Below are 21,746 nucleotides of genomic sequence, written 5' to 3'. Positions count from 1 at the left end.
CCGGATGTGCTACCTGTCCCAGACCTGCGGTTTTCAACTCTCTAGAGACAGCAGGAGCGGTAGAGATACTCTGAATGATTGGCTATGAAAAGCCAACTGACATTTACTCCTAAGGTGCTAACCTGTTGCACCCTCGACAACCACTGATTATTATTACTTGACCCTGCTGGTCATCTATGAACATTTTAACATCTTGGCCATGTTCTGTTATGATCTTCACCCGGCACAGCCAGAAGAGGACTGGCCACCCCTCATAGCCTGGTTCCTCTAGGTTTCTTCCTAGGTTCTGGCCTTTCTAGGGAGTTTTTCCTAGCCACCGTGCTTCTATACCTGCATTGCTTGCTGTTTGGGGTTTTAGGCTGGGTTTCTGTACAGCACTTTAAGATATCAGCTGATGTAAGAAGGGCTTTATAAATACATTTGATTTGATGGATCGGATGGGAATTGGGACCTGCTATATGGTATAAAGCCATTAAGCCGCTACAGTAGAGAGGAGGGCTACATGCTGTATGAGTGAGAGAGGAGGACCCACCTGCTCCAGCATGTCTTTGGGCAGATCCTCCTGTTCGTCCATAGTCAGGATGGCCCTCTTGATCTCCTCATTGGTCAGCTTCAGGCTGCAACACAACAGCATCAGCATTACCACAGAGGACTACTGTACACCAGTTCTAAATGGTCAACAAGAGAGGACACCAGTTGTACCAGTTAATGCCTTATTATGGGTGTGTTTACTTTTTGTTTCAAAAGTAATGTGAAATGCATTCGTGTTATGTAATGTACTGTTCTACATGTGTCACCTCAAACAATTATCAGTTAGTATCCATTTTGAAAAGCACTAAGTGTCAGTTAAAAAGAAAGTAAAGTCCAGAACTTAATATCGTGTGCCGCACACATTCAGCAGTTGCAGAGACAGAGTCAATATTTCAAGTCACAGCTATTAGAAAGAGCCAGCCAGCCAGAGAGAGCAGGTGGCAGAAAGCCTGGTGGTTCTGCTCTTTGAAAAGCTCCATTGGCAAACAAACACCCTCATCATCTGAGCCTGAAGCCCTAGCCTACCACAGCAGACCACGGTGCTTTCTGACAGGACTTCTCACAGTCCGAATACCTGATTTAGGCACACACTAATGACAGAGCAATTAAGATTCAGTCATGTCAATTTTTTTAAATAAATGTACATATTAGCCTTATTCAAAGTGTTGGCTAGGTCTGAAAAGGCTTGTTAATGCATAATTGATACCACTTTGCAGAAATAAAACATTTTCAAGTCTGCAAGTTCAAAAAAAGGAATGAACCGCTGTTCATAAACCACAAATATTGAATGAGACTTTAAATACAGGAAGCAATCAAAATAGCTGAATCCCTTAAACTTTCAGGTTTCTTTTACAGTGTTTAAATTGAGAAGGATAGCTACATGAAATTAACTTAGTAGAAAGGACACAAGCCTCTGTTTGTGGTTGCTGCCATGGAGACCAGGGATGACAGTAATGAAGCAGCAAATAGTTCCTGGCCAACATCATCCCGTTACAAAGTACATATTTTATTCTTGGCTGCACTTGATGTTTAAACACATTGTCAAATATGAAAAATGATCTCTCAACTTGAGTCGAAGTTGATGTAAATACAGAATTGCTCAAATGGTAGATTAAATACGAATTGAATGTACACACTTGGCTGTGTACGTTAACAAATGAAGTGTGTGTGTGTTTGTACGCGTACATGTATGTGTGTGGAAAAATACATTTCAAGCACCCATCAGATGGACACGATCACAATAAGCGATCTCCACTAATATAAGTAGGACATACTTCTGCAATGATGTCATGGGGTAGAAAGGTCAAATACTAACCGAGAGAGGAGGATGTTACAGTTCTGGGCTCTGCGACCGTCAATGACTGACAGCTCCTTGACCTTCTTGGAGGTCACAGTATCATCTTCGGACTCTTTCTGGAAGGAGAACATTTGGGAGGGAAGGAAGAGTTTGAGCATGAACCGTAATTAGCTGAACTTCACATTCCGTTCATGTAAACAGAATATTGTATAATTTATCACACTAAGGCACTTTGGGATGGAGGCTAGCACGCAGAACAGCTCATTCTTTTTGTACTACTGTACATGACCTTAAATTGTACTCTCTACCATCAAGCTAGATTTAGACAGCTTTACTGTTTAATAAACACCCAATTGTAAATCACTCATCATACTGAAGCACTTTTGGATGCAGTATTTGCTGAACACAGCAAATGCTTGTGACTACATGACCTTAAATAATACTCTCTCTGGGAGGAAGAGCCACACCTAATACACCAGGGTTATATTCATTAGGGAACACGTAGAAAAATATTTTGCAACGTAAAACAAAAAATGTGTGTTTCCTATTGTACAAGCCCAAGTAGTCGTTGCTTGTCTCAGTCAGTATTCACATTTGTGCGTAATGAATAAGATCCAGGAATAACAGTGCCCCATGCTATGCTAGGTGGCTGACTCACACCTGCATACAGTTTAGCTGTTGATCAACGGCAATAGGAACAAGTGTTTTTAAGGCCTCTTCCATTTCACCACCTGCTGGTACATAGTAACCAGACCACAAAACAGACACACACACACGCACATACACACACAAAGACTAGACCCGATACCCATATGCATCCACCATAAACCCTAACAAAAGCCCAGGATGCACAGGAGACACACAGTATGAACATAAAACAGCAAATTGTTCCTTTGAATGGGTCAGTATTTGAAACTGCCAAATGGAGGACAGCTGTGAAACAGGCTGTGTGAAATAGTGTGTTTGGCGATCAATTGCTTCACCCCAAGAATACAGGAGAGATTTGTTTTTGGAAAACGGAGATCTGGCACTTTTTTATAGTTGCAAGACTCCAGCTGTTTGCAGAATTGACTGCGTGCCACAAAACCAATTTGGCTAATTATGTTCAGAAACATCTTGAAATGATAACCAATAAAACAGTTCATTCAAACATCATGTTGGTGTGTTTAGAAGTACAGTATATTCTAAAAGTATTGATTGAAAGAATAAATCCACAGAAACGCAGAGATGGAGGCTGCCGGAAGACATGGCTTTCACAAGTATTTCACCTCTACGGACACACATACACACAGAGACACACGATCCCCATAGACATAAACAGGACAGAGACAAGGAGAGAAAGAGAGCAGCGTACGATGAAGGACGGTAGCGAGCATCAAGACAGAAGCGTCACAGAAGCAGAGTAGGGTAAACGTCAGAGGGGTCAGAGTTCACTCACCTTGTTATTGTTCATTGTTAAGAAGTCCTAATCAGGTAGGTGGGCAGGAAGCAAGGAAGATTCGGCATTCATTATTAATCAGAACAAGCGTGCAGTAGGCTATGTATGGTGAAATACAGGGCCAGCTCAGTGGCCATTTATGCATTTGTTTGTGAGGAAAAGCGGAATCATGAGTCAGAGATGCAAATTAACTTTGTTCAGACACATCATAAACAGCATGGCTTAAAATTCATAAATTCCTTATACAACAAAAGGAATTCAATTTGATGCAACTTTATTTATACTTTTAATGGGTAGTTAGTAATGGGAATTGGGCCCTAGTCTAACCTTTCCAATCACAGACTTTTTAGGTTGGTTAAAGGAAAAGGTATAGGAAAAGTGATATCTGGAGGATTTCAACTGAACTAGAATAGACATTGTGGACATATAAAGGCTTAATGAAAAATGCCACCCTTCTCATGCAGCATCATCAGTAAACTATCCAAGGACCATGTTATCAGCATGGCTACTTCCTGTTCCAAACATTAATTCCGTCTGGGAACACTCACAAAGTAGATGATTCAATTGATCGGACCTACAAAAAACAAAAAAGCTAGCCTGGTCCCAGATCTGTTTGTGCTATCTTGCCAAGTCTTAAGGTCATTGTCACCATAGGAGTTGGCAAGACAGCACAAACCGATCTGAGACCAGGCTACAGTAAAATGCTCTGTAATGGCCTGATTGCCCTTTAAGCCAGTTCCAGACAATGTGTTGAGAAGTGCTGCTGGAAGGATTCAGTTACAAAGTGCAATGGCATGCATGTGTTTATCACTAGCTAGAAGTGTTTGTTAGAACAGCATGGTCAGTGGCCATGGAAACACTCAAAGTAGTTACATGCAAATTGTTAAGAAGTGATTTGAGGTCTTGTGTCCTGTGCTTAAGGATGAATTGCTATATACTGAAATGCCTTTTCCCTACAGTAATACTTTGGTATTTAGGTGTTAAACTATACCTGCTGTCTCTGGTATGCAGAGAAGGTCTTCTCGATGTCCTCAAGGTCCAGGATTTTGAAAACCTTGATGTCATCGACATCCGTCCACACAGTGCCCTCCAGCTTATTCTGCAACAAAACAGCCCCCATCCATAACTAAGACTGTAAAAGTTACAACAACAACATATAAACACGTCTAGGGCTGGTTGGCGATATTGATTTCATTCCATTGTGCAAACAATGCAAGAGATAAAGCATTGGGTAAAAAGGCAATCCTTATCCTTCATTCCCCCTGGACAGTCAGATGTAGCTACAAAAACCTCTGTTCTGTCTGCCTCATCAGCACAGCCAGCACTCACTCCCTCTGTACTAGACAGACATGCACAAAAAAAATGTAATTACTGGCTTTGTCCAAAATGACACCCTATTAAGTGCATTACTTTTGACCATGGTCCATAGAGCTCTGGTCGAAATTAGTGCACTTCATGGGGAATAGGGTGCCATGATGGACGCAGTCCATCACGTTCTGACTAAGCAGAACTCACTGACCTCAGCCAGCTTGGCCCAGTTGAATGACTTGAGTGGGTTGGAGGGCTGGGGGATGTTCTTTTTCAGCCCTGGTCCCATGGGAGCTCCAGGTGGAGGAGGGGGACCCATGCCTGGAGGAGGAGGAGGGCCACCGGGTGGAGGGGGTGGCGGTGGAGGCATGCCCCCAGGGGGTGGTGGAGGGGGTGGGGGCATGGCAGCATGCATGGGAGGGGGTGGTATGGGACCTCCAGGGGCCCCAGGTATGAGTGGATGGCCACCAGGAACACTTGGATTTGGCCTCTGAAAAATATGGGACACATTGGGATGTACATTCGATTAGTACTGGATGTATTACAATAATTTCTGTTACATAATGGAAATCATAGAAGCACTCTGTACTAGCTAGAGCAGTTCTAATCAACATTTATTGATTTGGAAGAACATCACAAGGCAATGTTGTTGTTCATGTCTAACTGTGCAGTAATCAAACATCCTATGTATCCACTCCTAAACTGAACGGCTAAGGGGAATCTCAATCGCACTCCACTGCCCTTTCACACATGGACAAAAGGAACGCCTATGTGAGAATGCTGTTCATTGACTACAGCTCAGCATTCAACACCATAGTGCCCACGAAGCTCATCACTAAGCTTAGGACCCTGGGACTAAACACCTCCCTCTGCAACTGGATCCTGGACTTGCTGACGGGCCGCCCCCAGGTGGTATGGGTAGGCAACAACACGTTTGCCACGTTGATCCTCAACACTCTAGCCCCTCAGGTGTGTGTACTTAGTCCCCTCCTGTACTCCCTGTTCACCCACGACTGCGTGGCCAAACACGACTCCAACACCATCATTAAGTTTGCTGATGTCACAACGATGGTAGACCTGATCACCGACAACGATGAGACAGCCTATAGGGAGGAGGTCAGAGAACTGGCAGTGTGGTGCCAGGACAACAATCTCTCCCTCAATGTGAGCAAGACAAAGGAGCTGATCGTGGACTACAGAAAAAGGCGGGCCGAACAGTCACCCATTAACATCGACGGAGCTGTAGTGAAGCTGGTCGAGAGTTCCAAGGTCCTTGGTGTCCACATCACCAACGATCTATCATCGTCCAAACACCAAACACACACAGTCGTGAAGAGGGCACATCCAAACCTTTCCCCCTCAGGAGAATGAAAAGATTAGGCATGGGTCCCCAGATCCTCACATTTTTTTTACAGCTGCACCATCGAGTGCATCCTGACCGGTTGCATCACCGCCTGGTATGGCAACTACTCGGCATCTGAGACCGTAAGGCGCTACAGAGTGTAGTGCTTACGGCCCAGTACATCATTGGGGCCAAGCTTGCCGCCATCCAGGACCTATATAATAGGCGGAGTCAGAGGAAAGACCATGAAATTGTCAGAGACTCCAGTCAACCAGTCATGAACAGCAAGCGGTACCGGAGCGCTAAGTCTAGGACCAAAAGGCTCCTTAAGAGCTTCTACCACCAAGCCATAAGACTGCTGAACAATTCATCAAATGTCCACCGGACTATTTACATTGACCACCATTTGTTTTGTATACTGCTGCTACTCGCTGTTTATTAACTATGCATAGTCATGTACAAATGACCTCAACTAACCTGTACCCCCGCAAATTGACTCGGTACCGGCACCCCCTGTATATAGCCTCGTTATTGTTATTGTGTTACTTTTTACTTTAGTTTATTTGGTCAATATATTCTTAACTCTTCCTGAAGTGCTCTGTTGGTTAAGGGCTTGTAAGTAAGCATTTCACGGTAAGGTCTACACTTGTTGAATTCAGCGCATGTGACAAATACAGTTTGATTTGATTTGAAAAGAGGACGTTAGCCTGGCCCCAGAACTGTTTGTGCTGTGTAGCCAACTGCTATGGTTGTTGTTTAGCACGCAATTATCGTAGGAATTCGCAAGACAGCAGGCTATGTTGTTGTTCATATACAACTGTACTATAACCAAAGCATCCTGCCTTTATTCCTGATTGGAAAAGCTAAAAGAAGGAGTAAGGTGTAAAGATGTGATAGTGTAACATAAAATTACAATGCATTCTGTGATGCTATTTTCTATGTTTTTCCTTGGACTTTTGGAAGATATCCCCATTGTGAGCTAAAACAGAGATCTAAACAAACAAACGTACAGTGCTGAGGTCATGCAGCCGGGCTGAGAGGTCGGCCACCTGCTGCTTGACCTGCTTGTGTTCGCTGGACTCCTTCTCCAGCTTCTCCTTCATCTTATTCAGCGTCTGCATCATGTCCTCCTTCTCCTGGGTCTTGGCCTCACACTCGCGTTCCTTCTTATCAAACTTCTGCTGCAGCTCATGGTGCTCTGAGAAACCAGACCAGAACAGGCGAGACCGGAGCAGTCGTCAGTATGATGATACACAGTACAGAAAGGTCTGCCTTCCGACAGTTCCTAACGCTAATAGAAACCAGAAATGTGTGTACCTTTTCTCATTTTCTCGGCCTGTTCTTTCCATTGTTTGACTTCATTCTCGTTGACCAGCCTGAGCAGAAGAACAGAGGTTAATCTAACGTATTAAACATCGCAGCAAAATCCCACTAGGCATTACCCCCCCCCCCCCCCCCCCCCCCCCGCCACTGAGGTTAGGCATAGGCTTCGTTTTTAAAAACGGGTTCATTAGACAAGTCATTGGTGATCAGAGTTGACAACAGGGAACCTGTAAACTTCTTCTAAACCTACCCAGTCAGATTGAGATTTGCAAGAGGCAGCTGAAGGGGTTGACTGATGTTTGTGTATGTGTGTTTGGAATTCTACGTTTCACAGATTTCCTCATCCAAAAAACAGATCAAAGCACTTTAATTCTGGATTATATTTTCAAAAGGGAATTATTAAAATCCTGGTAAAATCTGCTTGCTGATTTTTAGCAAGTATTAAGGGATCAGGGTATTCATGCTAAATCAGCAAATAGCAGTGAAAGGATTGTAAAATGAAAGTGATAATAGGACATACATATTTTACATGTAATATTTGTGATGTACAGTACCTGGACCATTAGTGATTTTGATCATGGCCACTGTATTGAGCGCAGGATAACATGAACGCATTAATAAATATACAGCATTGATTATATTCATGATCACCATATTCGGGTTTAAAGCCATTTCTGGAATGAGGCATGTTAAATAACACATGGAGATTTATGATGAAGACCGTCAGTCCTCTGCCGTGCGGAGAACGTCAAACCGACTCAGACATAACTCAGGCATGTCAAAACATTCCCCCCCCCCCTCACTCACATTCGCACCACGTTCTTCACGTTGAAGTTCTCCAGGGGGGTGACGTCAGGGTCATGACCTTTGTCGTTCTGCAGGACGATCTGCTGGACGATGCGGTCCAGGAGGAGCCAGTAATGCACTGTGTTCCCACTACGCTTGTCTGAGAGAAGAGAGAGCTTTATCAATACCCTAAGGGAACATTTGATTGCGCCAGCCAATGCATATGCAACAAGAAACATCTAGGGCCAGTCTTCTGGACACAAACTAAGTCTAGTCCGGGAGTAAAAAGCATGTTTAATTGAGATTGTCCATTGAGAATGCTTCTTAGTCTAGGACTAGGCTAAATCTATGCCCATGAAATCCTACCATACACATAGCAACACAATAAGGACAGAGTCTAAGGGGAGAGATTAGGCTGAAGTCAGCTCCCTCAGGACAACATACACAAAGCTAAAGCATTGTGAAGGAACAACATTTCCGCTGTAGTGTAGAAAGTTCTTATCAAACGGAAGAACACGCTCTAGAGAGAAACCCCTTACATAAGCAGAACTCCAACAATAATTTCCAGGTATTTAAAACTACCTAGAGAGGACATCATTTTTACTGCTGTTCTAAAATACACTAAAAACACTGATATATAACCACCTTGGATCCCTCTGAGAAACCAAACCGTTTAGTTCTCAAAGATGTAAAAGTTGAGGCCTGAAGAGTCTTGGCAAACTCAAACAAATGGCGGACGGGAGGTAGGTGGCACTTACAAGGCATAAGGAGACAGTGCTGTAAGACAGATATAAAGTGCGGGTGTGCATCTGTGTGGTTCATCTTCTTCTTTATGAGCTCAAACACTTGCGTGGCACTTTTTGTGTCAATGTGCACCTGCAACAATAAAAAACAAACGTTGATATTAGAACTAGTAGACAGAGAAATGACTATTACAAACTACATGTACTGTATAGGTAAATACCAATGTTACTCACAGTGTCAAAGCGTTTTGCCAAAGATAGTTCATCCTCGTTTCTCAGCATCTCAAAGAAGTCCAAATGCCTGGAAGACAACATCTCATGGTCAGACACAATCTACTGCAGTTGGGTATGACAGTGTGGTCTAGATCTTAAATGTACTATACCAATCACGCAGTTTATGACTTCACTCACCTGTCTAACGTTGAGTTGTCGTGAGACCTCAGTTTATCGATGACTGGCTGGATGCCCAACATAAGGAACTCGTATCGCAGGTGAATTCTGAACTCAAAGCTCGACTGTGGAGTACACATAGCAGTTAAGACTCTCTGAAGACAACCAACAGGACCATAAGAGGGCAAAGATTTTGAGGAAGAGGAGTACTCACCTCCCCTGCTCCCTGACTAAGCACTGCATTGATGAAGGACATGATGGCTGTTTTCAGGTTGACCTCGTCCCTGTAGCGCCCCGTACTCCTGTCCAGGTCATTCAGCAGAGTCTAAGACAGGAAAAACGAGGAGAAATAAGGAGTAAGCATCAGTAATATGATCTTAAGAAAAAAATTGCTGTGGTCGTAAACACGAATTAGATAAACATCTGAAAGTTATAAATGTTAAGTGAATAAGACCATGCAATATCTCTGGCACAGCCTTAACACACGGTTAAGGAAAACCTTGGGCTAACACATTAGTGTGAAAAGCCCAATTGAACACTTGGCTACAGTGGTGTCTATGAGGCTAAGGTGTCTGTCTTCCCACCTGGAAGCGAGTCCTCTCGCAAGCGAACTTCTGATAGTGCAGCATTGCCTCCAAGATCTTCCTGTGCCCTCCTGGCACCAGACACACAGCGCCCATGATCTCCAGCACCGCCACTTTGGTCTTGACGTTCTCAGTTGCCAGGCTCTGGGCAATGATGTTGATGCTCTCTGTGTGGGAGAGCACATGGGAGCGCCCCTGGGAGTTGTTCATCAGGGCCTTGATGCAGCCAATCAGGGACGTGTGGATCTGGGACTCGGTGGTCTCGTAGTCCATGCTCTTCAGGAAGTTCAGGATGCAGGTCAGACCATCCAGGTCGATGAACCGCGTCACAAACCTTTAAAGGAAGAGGATTGAGGGTAAAGGTCAGGGAGAGAGACAGGTTGCATCTGAAATGGCACCCTATTCCCCATGTAGTGCACTATTTTTGACCAGAGCCCTTAGACCAGAGCCCTTTGAGACTCCCGAGTGGCACAGCGGTATAAGGCACTACATCTCAGTGCAAGAGGCGTCACTGCAGTCTCTGGTTTGTATCCAGAATGCATCACATCCGGCCGTGATTGGGAGTCCCAATGGGCGGCTCACAATTGGCCCAGTGTTGTCTGGGTTTGCCCGAGGTAGGCTGTCATTGTAAATAATAATTTGTTCTTAACTGACTTGCCTAGTTAAATAAAGGTTAAATTAAAAAAATATATAAATAAAATGTAAAATAATGTGGTGACCATGTGTTCTATGAAAATTGACTAAATTATATTTATAGAGAGTTTGATCCCTTTGTTGCCCTCTACAGTAACTTCTCTTTGTTTAACAAAACTAAGAGTTTGCACACGTGTGTTTGCATGTGCTTTCGGTGTGCATATGTGTTCAATGTAAGCAAGTGGAATTGCAGTTTTCATTCCATGAAAACAAGAACAGAGGACAAATAAACATCTTCAGCCAGCAGCCAAGCGCCATTTAGCACAGTAAAACAGGCATGGAGGAAAACAGAGAGAGCTCATTGGTGATAAACTACCATGACCCCTGGGAGGGGTTAGAGGTGAAAGGTGAGAAGGAGACCTAACCTCTGGAGGACCTTAAGGGGAAGACATTTTACCTCACGTGTGTGTGCTTGCATACGTGCACGTGTGTGTGTGCGTGTGTCAGACTAGTCTACGCGGTGTGGTCTATAGAGCTGTAATATCATATTAATGCAGTGATGTTTGGACTGGAACTGAGTCTGAATGGCTCTCAACACAAAGCCTAGTCTGGTGATTAATCATATTAGGTCACTCTAATGATGATGAATGGACTCGGAGACTGAATTAACAGTGAATTAACTCAACCTACTTTGTGAAAATAGCAGACTCACTAAATCACTCTTGGCCAAAATCTGTTATGACTTATGCTCAAAATAGAATATGAGTTTATCATAACTAATATCTCATAAAAGAAAAGGAAACTCGATCTCGTGTGATCTAAGGCTATCCAATTCTTCAATTTCAGCCTTCGGTTTCACAAACACATACATAGCACACATCATAATTGAATGCATGCATACGAGAACATGTAAGCATTAAAAGGAGCATGAGTGTGTGAGTGTCACTGGTTTACCTCATGGGTTGTGTCCTTAGAGCTGTCTTTAAGCTCTCTATTGTCTTGTTCCTCTCTTCCTCATCCTCCATTTCCAAAGCAATAAGGGTCTTCCTCTGGTGATGACAAGACGACTCAATAACAATGTGCTCACTAAAACTCAAAATGGTGTCCTTCAAGGCTCTGTTCTAGGACCGTTATGGTTCTCTGTTTTTTCCAGGCCATAAGAACTTTGACCACCAGACCTATGATTCACAGTGCTGGGAAGGAACCTGCTCAGTAACTATCCCTGGCTGTAGACCACCAGCAGGCAGCTCTTATCCTATTATCCCAGCAGACCACCAGCAGCTCCTTCACTGATACATGACTGGAGGTCATTTCCTTTACTTGGCCTGGAGCAGGCTACACCCTGTGGTAACAGTTAGAAGTTAGGGATCCAACCAGAATCTCACACCTGCCAGCCCTAGTGCTACTGTAACTTCACTGCCCTGTGAAAACATCCTAAATTAGCCTATAGGGATCCCCCCCAGGACTACTACCTCCAAACCAGAGGAAGCATGTGGAGATTTAACACACAACTCCAGGGTGTGAGATTCCATTAAGGGACCATAGATTAACGTCATCAGCTTGTCAAATAGTGCATGTTCAGGTGGACAAGCCTTTTCAGCGCATATATTTTTAAAATATATGTTCTCAATAACTTACCAGGTTAAATAAAAGGTCACTATTATACTGCATATTTGCCTAATATAAACTGTGAGGGTTTCACAGTTATTTACATATGTGAGAAATATGTAGAAGAGACACACACACACAGACCCCCCCACCCCCACCCTCCAGGCAAAACTATAAAACAAATTGATATTACCCCCTTAATTTACTCAAATTTTCCACAGATTTAGCATCAGACCATAAGCTTTTACAAGGAGAGATACCCATAAAATAGAGGGCCTACTCTATATAGTGGCTAGTGCAACACCAAAATCACATGGCTCTGTCTACACTACAGCATTGTTGGTTATTGTGTGTTATTGTTTTGCATCTGCAATGTTAGCTATATTTGCCAAGTACAGGTTGGGTGTTTGATGAGGGGAGAAGGGTACTTACAGCAGCCATGGAATTCAACTGGTCGATATAGAACTCTGGCCAGCTAGTCGCACCCTTGCTCTCTTCTCCCTCCTGAAACAGAAAAGACAGACAGACAAAGGGTTACATAAAACACACACACATTCCTTCCAAACCACATAAACGTTTAATATATTTCCCTTGACCATCATATCATCATCCAGACAAAACCCAAACCCTGTATTGAAAAGTACAGTGCATAGCCTGAGAACAGAGAATACCTCCAAGGCCTTATGACCCCTATATAACCTGACCCACTAGCGTGTAATTGCAGCTCAACTCCTTCCAGTGACAGTGGAGTGTGTGAGCTGGACTGCCCTCATTAATTTCCAGCCTAGCCTCCCTTTGGGATCATAAAAACCACACCAGATATGTACTCTCTGGTTCTCACCTGGCTCTCAGTCTCACAGAATGCATAAGGTTGCTGTGCAGCCTAATCTCATGGATTCTTATAAATCCCCTGTGTATCGCAGGCTCAAGTCGTCCATTTTGTCTTAGGTTTTGGCTGAGCATGAACAGTCTAGAGTAATGTCCAGTACATGCCTTTTCCCTCCTTAGTTATGGGTTCTCAACAGATGGTAGTATTTGTATTGTATAAAAAGGTTAATGATCTGAAATAATGCCATCGTACATTTACTGCAATTGGGTAATTTTCTATGTTTAGGCTATAATCTGCTACTGCTCCTCTTTAAATCACAGCGTACGTTTGGCCAACACTGACCAGGATCAAGCCCAGCCTTCAATGCACACGTTCTTTCAAACATTCTTCCACAATCATTTCAAAAGAGAAATTATTCTATTCTTCATTCTTTCTTCCTGTTCAGTGTCCTAGTTCCGTATACTGTCCAGTCCCCTGGCACCTCATAATTGAAGCCTTTGAGTCCCCACAGGAGTGGTTAGGTAAGCAGATTTAATGGGCTACTGGGTGAGCTGCCCACCCACACTTCCCAAAGCTTCCCAAACTAAAAAAACAAACACTAACACCAGCACACCAAAGACTGGGCTAGTGAAATGAGTGTGTGGCTTTTCTCACAGGCTTAGCAATGGTCAACACAATATCCCATTAAAGGGGTCTAGAAATCTGTGAAAACAAAGGAGCTGGAGCACTCACTCTCTCTCCCTGATGAGGTGTTAGTTACCCAGATTCCCATCTATCCTCACCACATGAGCAGTGAGATAAGGATGAAACCAGAAAATATTGGTGGCTATATATTTCAGACCGCCAGAATTTATTAAAATAGTTGGGTTTAGTAGATCTTTATAAAAAAAAAAAGTATGCTTCAGTTTGGTTGGTGCCTAGCCGTACTCAACCAGCCAAACAGAATGAGTGTGCTCGCATACTCCCTTAAAAGACCTTCGCTTGAAAAACAAGAAAAAAGCAGAAATAGTACCGTTTGCCCCTTTTGAGATGCCATAGCCAGTATACACTTCCTCAAAACAGTCAGTATTAATCCAAGATAACTCAAGAAATCTGTCATTCATTTTGATGTTTTTGCCGATGAGATCTTAGAGGTGCAATTTTACATCTAAGATGTTTGGTGCAGTATTTCTCAAAGAAAAAATGTGCATGAAAACTTTATTGAAGAATCCCTACTGTTGTCTAATCACAGATTAAGGTACGCAGACTTTGGCTCAGAATTTGGGCTTGCCTTTAGAAAGAATGTGTGCCTGAACAGCTGAAAAAACCCTCACCCAAGTCAAAAACATCACAAAATGGTGTCATAATATATGCACAAATTCTTCTGAAATGTTTCGGCTGGGAAGCATGTGGACGACTTAAGGAGTGGGTCAGCAGGAATGAGGACAGTAGTAGTGACCACTTGTGAAATGTAGCACTGTGCTGCTATATCTCCCAGTACTTACTGGAAGACTGGTAAGCTTGGAGCTCGCTTTGTAGGTCAGTAAGACATCACTGCGACCACAGCGCACTTGCTACCCCACATTGACCACCTTGGCAGTTATCATGGCTGGAAGGTTCCGGCCAACTGACGATGAAATCTACCCGGGAATCCCAACTGAATATTGCTTAATTTCACTATTGTGTCACTTGTCTGATCAACAATAGTGAAAAACAGAGCCGTGTTCAATTTGGATCCCAGACAAGGTGAGATCCACGTAGTTAATGAGACAAGACGTTGACCCCGGTAATGGAACAATGAGGGAGCGTAAGCTGGACAGGAAATGGAATGTAAAAAACAGGAAGTGTATAAGGGCTACCTGGGTCAGAGGGCCCTGCACCTGCTATTGGCTACTGGCCATGCCACTCAGCGCCCGCCATTGAGAAGAAAGCTGCCTACTGATCAACAGACAGCAGCTGCATTGGTGTTTCTATGGCAGCACTCTCTCGCTCTCTTAACAAGGTCTTACAGTGCAGGACATGCCAGACAACAGAAACCAACCACTTACAGGGCTGTTACAGACCAGGGGGAACTCACATTCAGTCAAACACTCTCCTTTATTAAGTCAATTCCATGTAACGCCTCTCTAGATAAAACCCTCTAGTTTACAGTGGCTTCATAAAGTATTCACACCTTTACTTTTTCCAAATTTAGTTGTGTTACAGCCTAAATTTAAAATGGATTAAACAGAGATATTGTGTCACTGGCCTACACAAAACTCCATGATGTCAAAGTGGAATTCTTTACAAATAAAAAATAAATGAAAAGCTGTCAATAAGTGTTAAATACGTTCGTTATGGCAAGCCTAAATAAGTCCAGGAGTAAAAATGTGCTTAACAAGTCACATAATAAGTTGAATGGACTACCTCATCTCTGTACCCCACACATACAGATCAAATTGTAAGGTCCCTCAATCGAGCAGTGAATTTCAAAACACAGATTTAACCACAAAGACCAGGGAGGTTTTCCAATGCCTCGTAGAAAAGGGCACCTATTGGTAGATGGGTAAAAGGAAAAGAAGCAGACACTGAATATCCCCTTGACCATTATTAAATTACACTGGATAGTGTATCAATACACCCAGTCACTACAAAATACAGGCCTCCTTACTAACTCAGTTTCCGGAGAAAAATAAAACTGCTCAGGGATTTATTCATGAGGCCAATGTTGACTTTAAAACAGTTACAGAGTTTAATGGCTACGATAAGAGAAAACTGAGGATGGATCAACAACATTGTACTTATGCCACAATACCAACCTAAATGACAGAGTTAAAAGGAGGAGGCCTGTACAGAATAAAAATATTACAAAACATGCATCCTGTTTTCAATAAGGCACTAAAGTAAAACTGCAAAAAACTTTATCCTGAATCCAACACAACACGTCACTGAGTACCACTCTTCATATTTTCAAGCATGGTGGTGGCTGCATCCTGTTAAGGGTATAAAAACTAGGGAGTTTTTTGGGATAAAAATAAACAAAATAGAGCAAACAAGCAAAATCTTGGAGGAAAATCTGGTTCTGTCTTCATTCCACCAGACACTAGGAGATGAATTCACCTTTCATCAGGACAATTACCTAAAACACAAGGCCAAATATACACTGGAGTTGCTTACCAAGACATCATCTTGGTGGCCTAGTTACAGTTTTGACTTAAATTGGCATGAAAACCTATCGCAAGACTGGATAACGGCTGTCTACCAATGATTAACAACCAACTTGAAAGAACTTGAAGATTTTTTTAAAGAATAATGTGCAAATATTGTACAATCCAGGTGTTGAAAGCTCTTAGAGACTTACCCAGAAAGACTCGTTGCTTTAAATCAATGCTAAAGATGATTCTAACATGTATCGACTCAGTAGTGAGTACTTGCGCAAACTATATATTTCTGTATTTCATTTTCAGCACATTTGCCATTTCTAAAAACATATTTTTACTTTGTTATTATTGGGTATAGATTGGATTAAATAGATTTTTTTCTCACCATTTTAAATTCAGGCTGGACCTCTGTGTGTACTTTAATCTGGCAAGACAGCCAGGATTCTGTATTCACATATTTATCAGCTAGATGAGCTAGATCAACAGATGAGAGCGTCCTTCGAGGAAATGTATCCAATCCATTAATGAGGAACAGCACAACTCCAACGTTAGGGTTAATATTATATTAGAGGGCTGGAACACTAGGGGAGGGCTTTGATGTGTTGACTCAACGGAATTGGGGCAAGGAGGTGGGGATTGGAAGGGGAAGAGAGGGGGGCTTGTGTTGAGTCTCTCCCGCTCTCTCTCTCATTTGTTTCAATTTAAAATATTTCCCACACACTAGCAGTGCTCAGCAGACATTCCCTCTGGATACTGTAGCTAACATACACAGAGGGCAAGAGAGATGCACACACACACACACGGCCTCTCTCACACTCAGACAAAATACAAACAGAATCAAAACACATGGTTACATTAATACTAACTACTAGTCAAGGGGCCTTAAACTTACCTTCTTTTTGCTACAGTACATCTGCCATTTCTTCTCAGCTGGCAGGGCAAACATGACTTCCCGGTGTTTCCCTGACAGGTCCAGCTCATCCTGCAAGGTGAAAGAGGAACATTGTACTGAGTTAGAGGGTTATTAGGCATCTCTGTGCCTGACACTGTCACAAACCTGTTGTAAGAGGGACTATTAAATATTTCTTGATCGATGTGAAACCTGTATTACGATCATTTTAAGCTGATAGTGTTTTTGAATGATCTTGGCATTGTGATTTCTCAAAATATATATATTTTTTAGCTTTCTGACTTCAAACTGGTTTTGTGAGTAAGATGGGAAGTAGATTGATCAAATTATACAATAATAGTGAAGACATCAAAACTATGGAATAACACATGTAATCATGTAGTAACCAAAAGAAGTGTTAAACAAGTCAAAATATATTTTAGATTATTCAAAGTAGCCACCCTTTGCCTTGATGACAGCTTTGCACACTCTTGGCATTCTCTCAGCCAGCTTCATCTTGAGTGGAAGTGGAGCATAGTCTCCACTTCCTGTTTCATGGCCTTCCTTCGGGCCTCCAGAATCCGATATGGCCTCTTTTGTACCGTTTCCCCGGGCCGGGTATGCATGTGGTGTTCAATGAGGGTCATGCAGCCGGGCTTCTTGGAGAACACCGCCATGTTCAGATCGACGAGCTCCCTGAGCTCATGCCTCTGGGCTGGCTCGAGGTCCTCATTGGTACCGTTGGCATTCTGGGCCCCGACCATAACACGGCCAAGGTTGTCCTCTCGTGCCATTTCTTCAACTGGTTCACGTGGTAAACCTGCTGAGGTTTACATAATTGACAGGTCCCAGCTTCTCATTCACCTCGTAGGGCCCGTGCCATATTGCCAGGAACTTACTTTCGGCCGTGGGGATTAAGACCAACACCCTGTGTCCCACCTGTAATTCTCAGGGCTGGGCTCCCCGATTGTAGACCTGGGCTTGGGCGCCCCTTTACTTTCAGTGCAGCAAACTCTCTCCAGAAGTTCAGTGAGGATCTCTGAATGATCCAATGTTGACCTAAATGACTAATGATAATAAATACAATCCACCTGTGTGTAATCAAGTCTCCGTATAAATGCACCTGCACTGTGATAGTCTCAGAGGTCCGTTAAAAGCGCAGAGAGCATCATGAAGAACAAGGAACACACCAGGCAGGTCCGCGATACTGTTGTGAAGAAGTTTAAAGCCGGATTTGGATACAAAAAGATTTCCCAAGCTTTAAACATCCCAAGGAGCACTGTGCAAGCGATAATATTGAAATGGAAGGAGTATCAGACCACTGCAAATCTACCAAGACCTGGCCGTCCCTCTAAACTTTCAGCTCATACAAGGAGAAGACTGATCAGAGATGCAGCCAAGAGGCCCATGATCACTCTGGATGAACTGCAGAGATCTACAGCTGAGGTGGGAGACTCTGTCCATAGGACAACAATCAGTCGTATATTGCACAAATCTGGCCTTTATGGAAGAGTGGCAAGAAGAAAGCCATTTCCTAAAGATATCCATAAAAAGTGTCGTTTAAAGTTTGCCACAAGCCACCTGGGAGACACACCAAACATGTGGAAGAAGGTGCTCTGGTCAGATGAAACCAAAATTGAACTTTTTGGCAACAATGCAATACGTTATGTTTGGAGTAAAAGCAACACAGCTCATCACACTGAACACACCATCCCCACTGTCAAACATGATGGTGGCAGCATCATGGTTTGGGCCTGCTTTTCTTCAGCAGGGACAGGGAAGATGGTTAAAATTGATGGGAAGATGGATGGAGCCAAATACAGGACCATTCTGGAAGAAAACCTGATGGAGTCTGCAAAAGACCTGAGACTGGGACGGAGATTTGTCTTCCAACAAGACAATGATCCAAAACATAAAGCAAAATCTACAATGGAATGGTTCAAAAATAAACATATCCAGGTGTTAGAATGGCCAAGTCAAAGTCCAGACCTGAATCCAATCGAGAATCTGTGGAAAGAACTGAAAACTGCTGTTCACAAATGCTCTCCATCCAACCTCACTGAGCTCGAGCTGTTTTGCAAGGAGGAATGGGAAAAAATGTCAGTCTCTCGATGTGCAAAACTGATAGAGACATACCCCAAGCGACTTACAGCTGTAATCACAGCAAAAGGTGGCGCTACAAAGTATTAACTTAAGGCGGCTGAATAATTTTGCACGCCCAATTTTTCAGTTTTTGATTTGTTAAAAAAGTTTGAAATATCCAATAAATGTCGTTTCACTTCATGATTGTGTCCCACTTGTTGTTGATTCTTCACAAAAAAATACAGTTTTATATCTTTATGTTTGAAGCCTGAAATGTGGCAAAAGTTCAAGGGGGCCGAATACTTTCGCAGGGCACTGTAGAAAAAAACATAGAAAAAATAATAACGAGGAATAAATAAAACATGAGTAAAGATAACTTGGATATATTTTCCCGTACCCGTAGGGGGCCTTTTTCCTGGCCGTCATTGGAAATAAGAATTTGTTCTTAAATGACTTGCTGGGCCCTCCGTTAGTTAAATCAAGGTTAAATAAATAAAAAATATAAAAACACAGGGCACCAGTAGATACAGAATGCACATATAGGTGGGGCTAAAGTGACTTGTCAACAGGAGAGATAATAAACCGTAGCAGCGGTGTATGTAATGAGTCAAGAGTTAATGAGTCATGAGTCAAGTCAAGCAGGTCAATGCAGATAGTTAGATAAATAGTCCGGGTAGCTATTTAGAAGTATTGTGGCTTGGGGGTAGAAGCTGTTCTAGATCCTGTTAGTTCCAGACTTGGTGCCTCGGTATTAGTTGTCGTGGACACCAAGGAACTTGAATCTCTCGAGCCACTCCACTGCAGCCCCGTCGGCCCTCCGTTTCCTGTAGTCTACGTTCAGCTCTTGCTAACGTTGAGGGAGAGGTTGTTGTCCTGGCACCACACTGCCAGGTCACTGACCTCCTCCCTATAAGCTGTCTCATCATCGTTGGTGATCAGGTCTACCACTGTCCTGTTTTGTCAGCAAACTTAATGATGGCGTTTGAGTCGTAGGCAGCCACAAGGTCGTGGGTGAACGGGGAGTACAAGAAGGGATTAAGCACGCAGCCTTGAGGTGCCTCCGTGATGATGCTCAGTGTGTTGGATATGTTGTTGCCTACCCTCACCACCTGGGGGTGGCCCGTCAGGAAATCCAGGATCCAGATGCAGATGGAAGTGTTCAGTCCCAGGGTTCAGGGCTTAGTGATGAGCTCCGAGGGCACTATGGTGTTTAACGCTGAGCTGTAGTCAATAAACAGCATTCTCAAATAAGTGTTCTTCTTGTACACGTGGGAGAGGGCAGTGTGGAGTGCAATAAAGATTACATCATCTGTGGATCTGTTGGGGCGGTATGTGAATTGGAGTGGGTCCAGGACATCTGGGATGATGGTGTTGATGTGAGTGATTACCAGCCTTTCAAGGTTATGAGGCAAAAATAATTGAAACAGCCCCTGTGCACAAGAACGCCAAGGTAACCTATGGTGGTCTGCTTGAAACACATCAGCTACGGAGAATGGTCTGGAACTGCTTGTGCTCTCATGAATGGTTTATTGTTGCTTGTCTCAAAGCTAGCATATAAGGCATTTAGCTCGTCTGCTAGGCTCGTGTCACTGGGCAGTTCGCTGCTCGGTTTCCCTTTGTAATCAGTGTTAGTTTGCAAGCCTTGCCATGTCTGACGAGCATCAGCGCAGGCGCAGTATGTGATGTCATATCCTGTGTTTAATCGATTGGTTGCTTACTGTGTAATCTGCATTGCCATTGGGTAGTTATGACTGGTTAATCATTTTGTTTTTGTCATGATTTGTATTTGTAGTATCTCATCCAATCTTTTTCTTGTATTGACGCTTTGCCTGTTTGATAGCTTGTCAGAGGTCGTAGCTGGATTTCTTATAAGCGATCCGGATTAGAGTCCCACTCCTTGAAAGTGACAGATCTAGCCTTTAGCTCAGTGCAAATGTCCTGTAGCTTAGCATCCACTTCATCGGACCACTAGTACTTCCTGTTTGAGTTTTTGCTTGTAAGCTGGAAACAAGAGGATAGAGTTATGGTAAGATCTGCCAAAGGGAGGGCAGGGGAGAGCCTTGTATACGTTTGTGTGTGGAGAAAAGAGGATCTAGAATTTTTTTGCCTGTAGTCTCACTTATGACATCTTGATAAAAATGAAATAAAACATATTTCAGTTTCCCTGCACCTAAAATCACCAGCCATGAGAAGAGCTGCCTCTGGGTGGGCACTTTCTTGTTTGCTTATGGCCCTAAACAGCTCATTGAGTGTGGTCTTAGTGCCAGCATTGGTTTGCATTGATAAATAGAGTGCTATGAAAAATATGTAGGTAAATAGTATGGTTGGTCTGCAGCTTATCATAAGGTATTCTAAACTCAGGAGAGCAAAAACTTGAGACTTCCTTAACATTCGAGATTGCGCCCCAGCAGTTAACACAGACACACCACTCCCTCCCTCATCTTACCCGAGGCTGCCAACCGGTCTTGAAGATGTATGGAAAAGCCAACAAGGTGTATATTATCCATCTTCTTGTTCAGCCACGACTCTGTGAAACATAGAACATTACAATTCTTCAGGTCCTGTTGGTAGGATAGTCTCAAACGGAGCTCGTCCAGTTTGTTCTCTAGTGACTGTACCTAGAGGCGGTTTATTTACTTGTCAACAAAGTTTGGTCTGGATGCTGGCTCATCTGCATCTTTCGCGCCATCTCATCCAATTTTGAGTCCCGGTGATTAGGGCCTTGTGTCGGAGTATGCAGAACGTACAGAGCTGCTGACTCGTTGAAGTAGAAACCGGTTAGTGATCGCTGTTCTGATCTCCAGATGCTGTTTTCGGTAACACAAAATAGCAGAATTGGTCAGG

The 21,746-nt window shown here is 43.2% G+C and overlaps 1 protein-coding gene across 8 annotated transcripts in view; it reads right to left on the bottom strand.

The window, feature by feature from the left end:
* LOC110497719 (disheveled-associated activator of morphogenesis 1) overlaps positions 1 to 21,746 on the bottom strand; it is a 78,117-nt gene that overhangs the window by 11,195 nt on the left and 45,176 nt on the right. For 3 of the 8 annotated variants that reach the window (XM_021574027.3, XM_021574026.3, XM_021574028.3), the window contains exons 3-18: positions 16,824 to 16,913; positions 12,416 to 12,487; positions 11,330 to 11,424; positions 9,743 to 10,076; positions 9,373 to 9,483; positions 9,180 to 9,283; positions 9,003 to 9,069; positions 8,784 to 8,901; positions 8,047 to 8,185; positions 7,234 to 7,292; positions 6,927 to 7,114; positions 4,786 to 5,064; positions 4,258 to 4,365; positions 3,267 to 3,293; positions 1,847 to 1,944; positions 533 to 617 (exon numbers count right to left, since the gene is read on the bottom strand). In XM_021574027.3, the coding sequence (XP_021429702.3) occupies positions 533 to 617; positions 1,847 to 1,944; positions 3,267 to 3,293; positions 4,258 to 4,365; positions 4,786 to 5,064; positions 6,927 to 7,114; positions 7,234 to 7,292; positions 8,047 to 8,185; positions 8,784 to 8,901; positions 9,003 to 9,069; positions 9,180 to 9,283; positions 9,373 to 9,483; positions 9,743 to 10,076; positions 11,330 to 11,424; positions 12,416 to 12,487; positions 16,824 to 16,913 (1,974 nt within the window). Of the gene's footprint in view, positions 1 to 532; positions 618 to 1,846; positions 1,945 to 3,266; positions 3,294 to 4,257; positions 4,366 to 4,785; positions 5,065 to 6,926; positions 7,115 to 7,233; positions 7,293 to 8,046; positions 8,186 to 8,783; positions 8,902 to 9,002; positions 9,070 to 9,179; positions 9,284 to 9,372; positions 9,484 to 9,742; positions 10,077 to 11,329; positions 11,425 to 12,415; positions 12,488 to 16,823; positions 16,914 to 21,348; positions 21,430 to 21,539; positions 21,710 to 21,746 lie in introns of those variants that run through there. The other 5 variants (XM_090211093.1, XM_021574030.3, XM_090211094.1 and 2 more) reach the window with 3 other exon arrangements.

The sequence above is a fragment of the Oncorhynchus mykiss genome, chromosome 19 (genome assembly GCF_057628025.1).
Source record: "Oncorhynchus mykiss isolate SJ-2025 chromosome 19, ASM5762802v1, whole genome shotgun sequence".
Classification (NCBI taxonomy): domain Eukaryota; kingdom Metazoa; phylum Chordata; class Actinopteri; order Salmoniformes; family Salmonidae; genus Oncorhynchus; species Oncorhynchus mykiss.
This window is presented reverse-complemented; position numbering and strand designations above follow the sequence as displayed.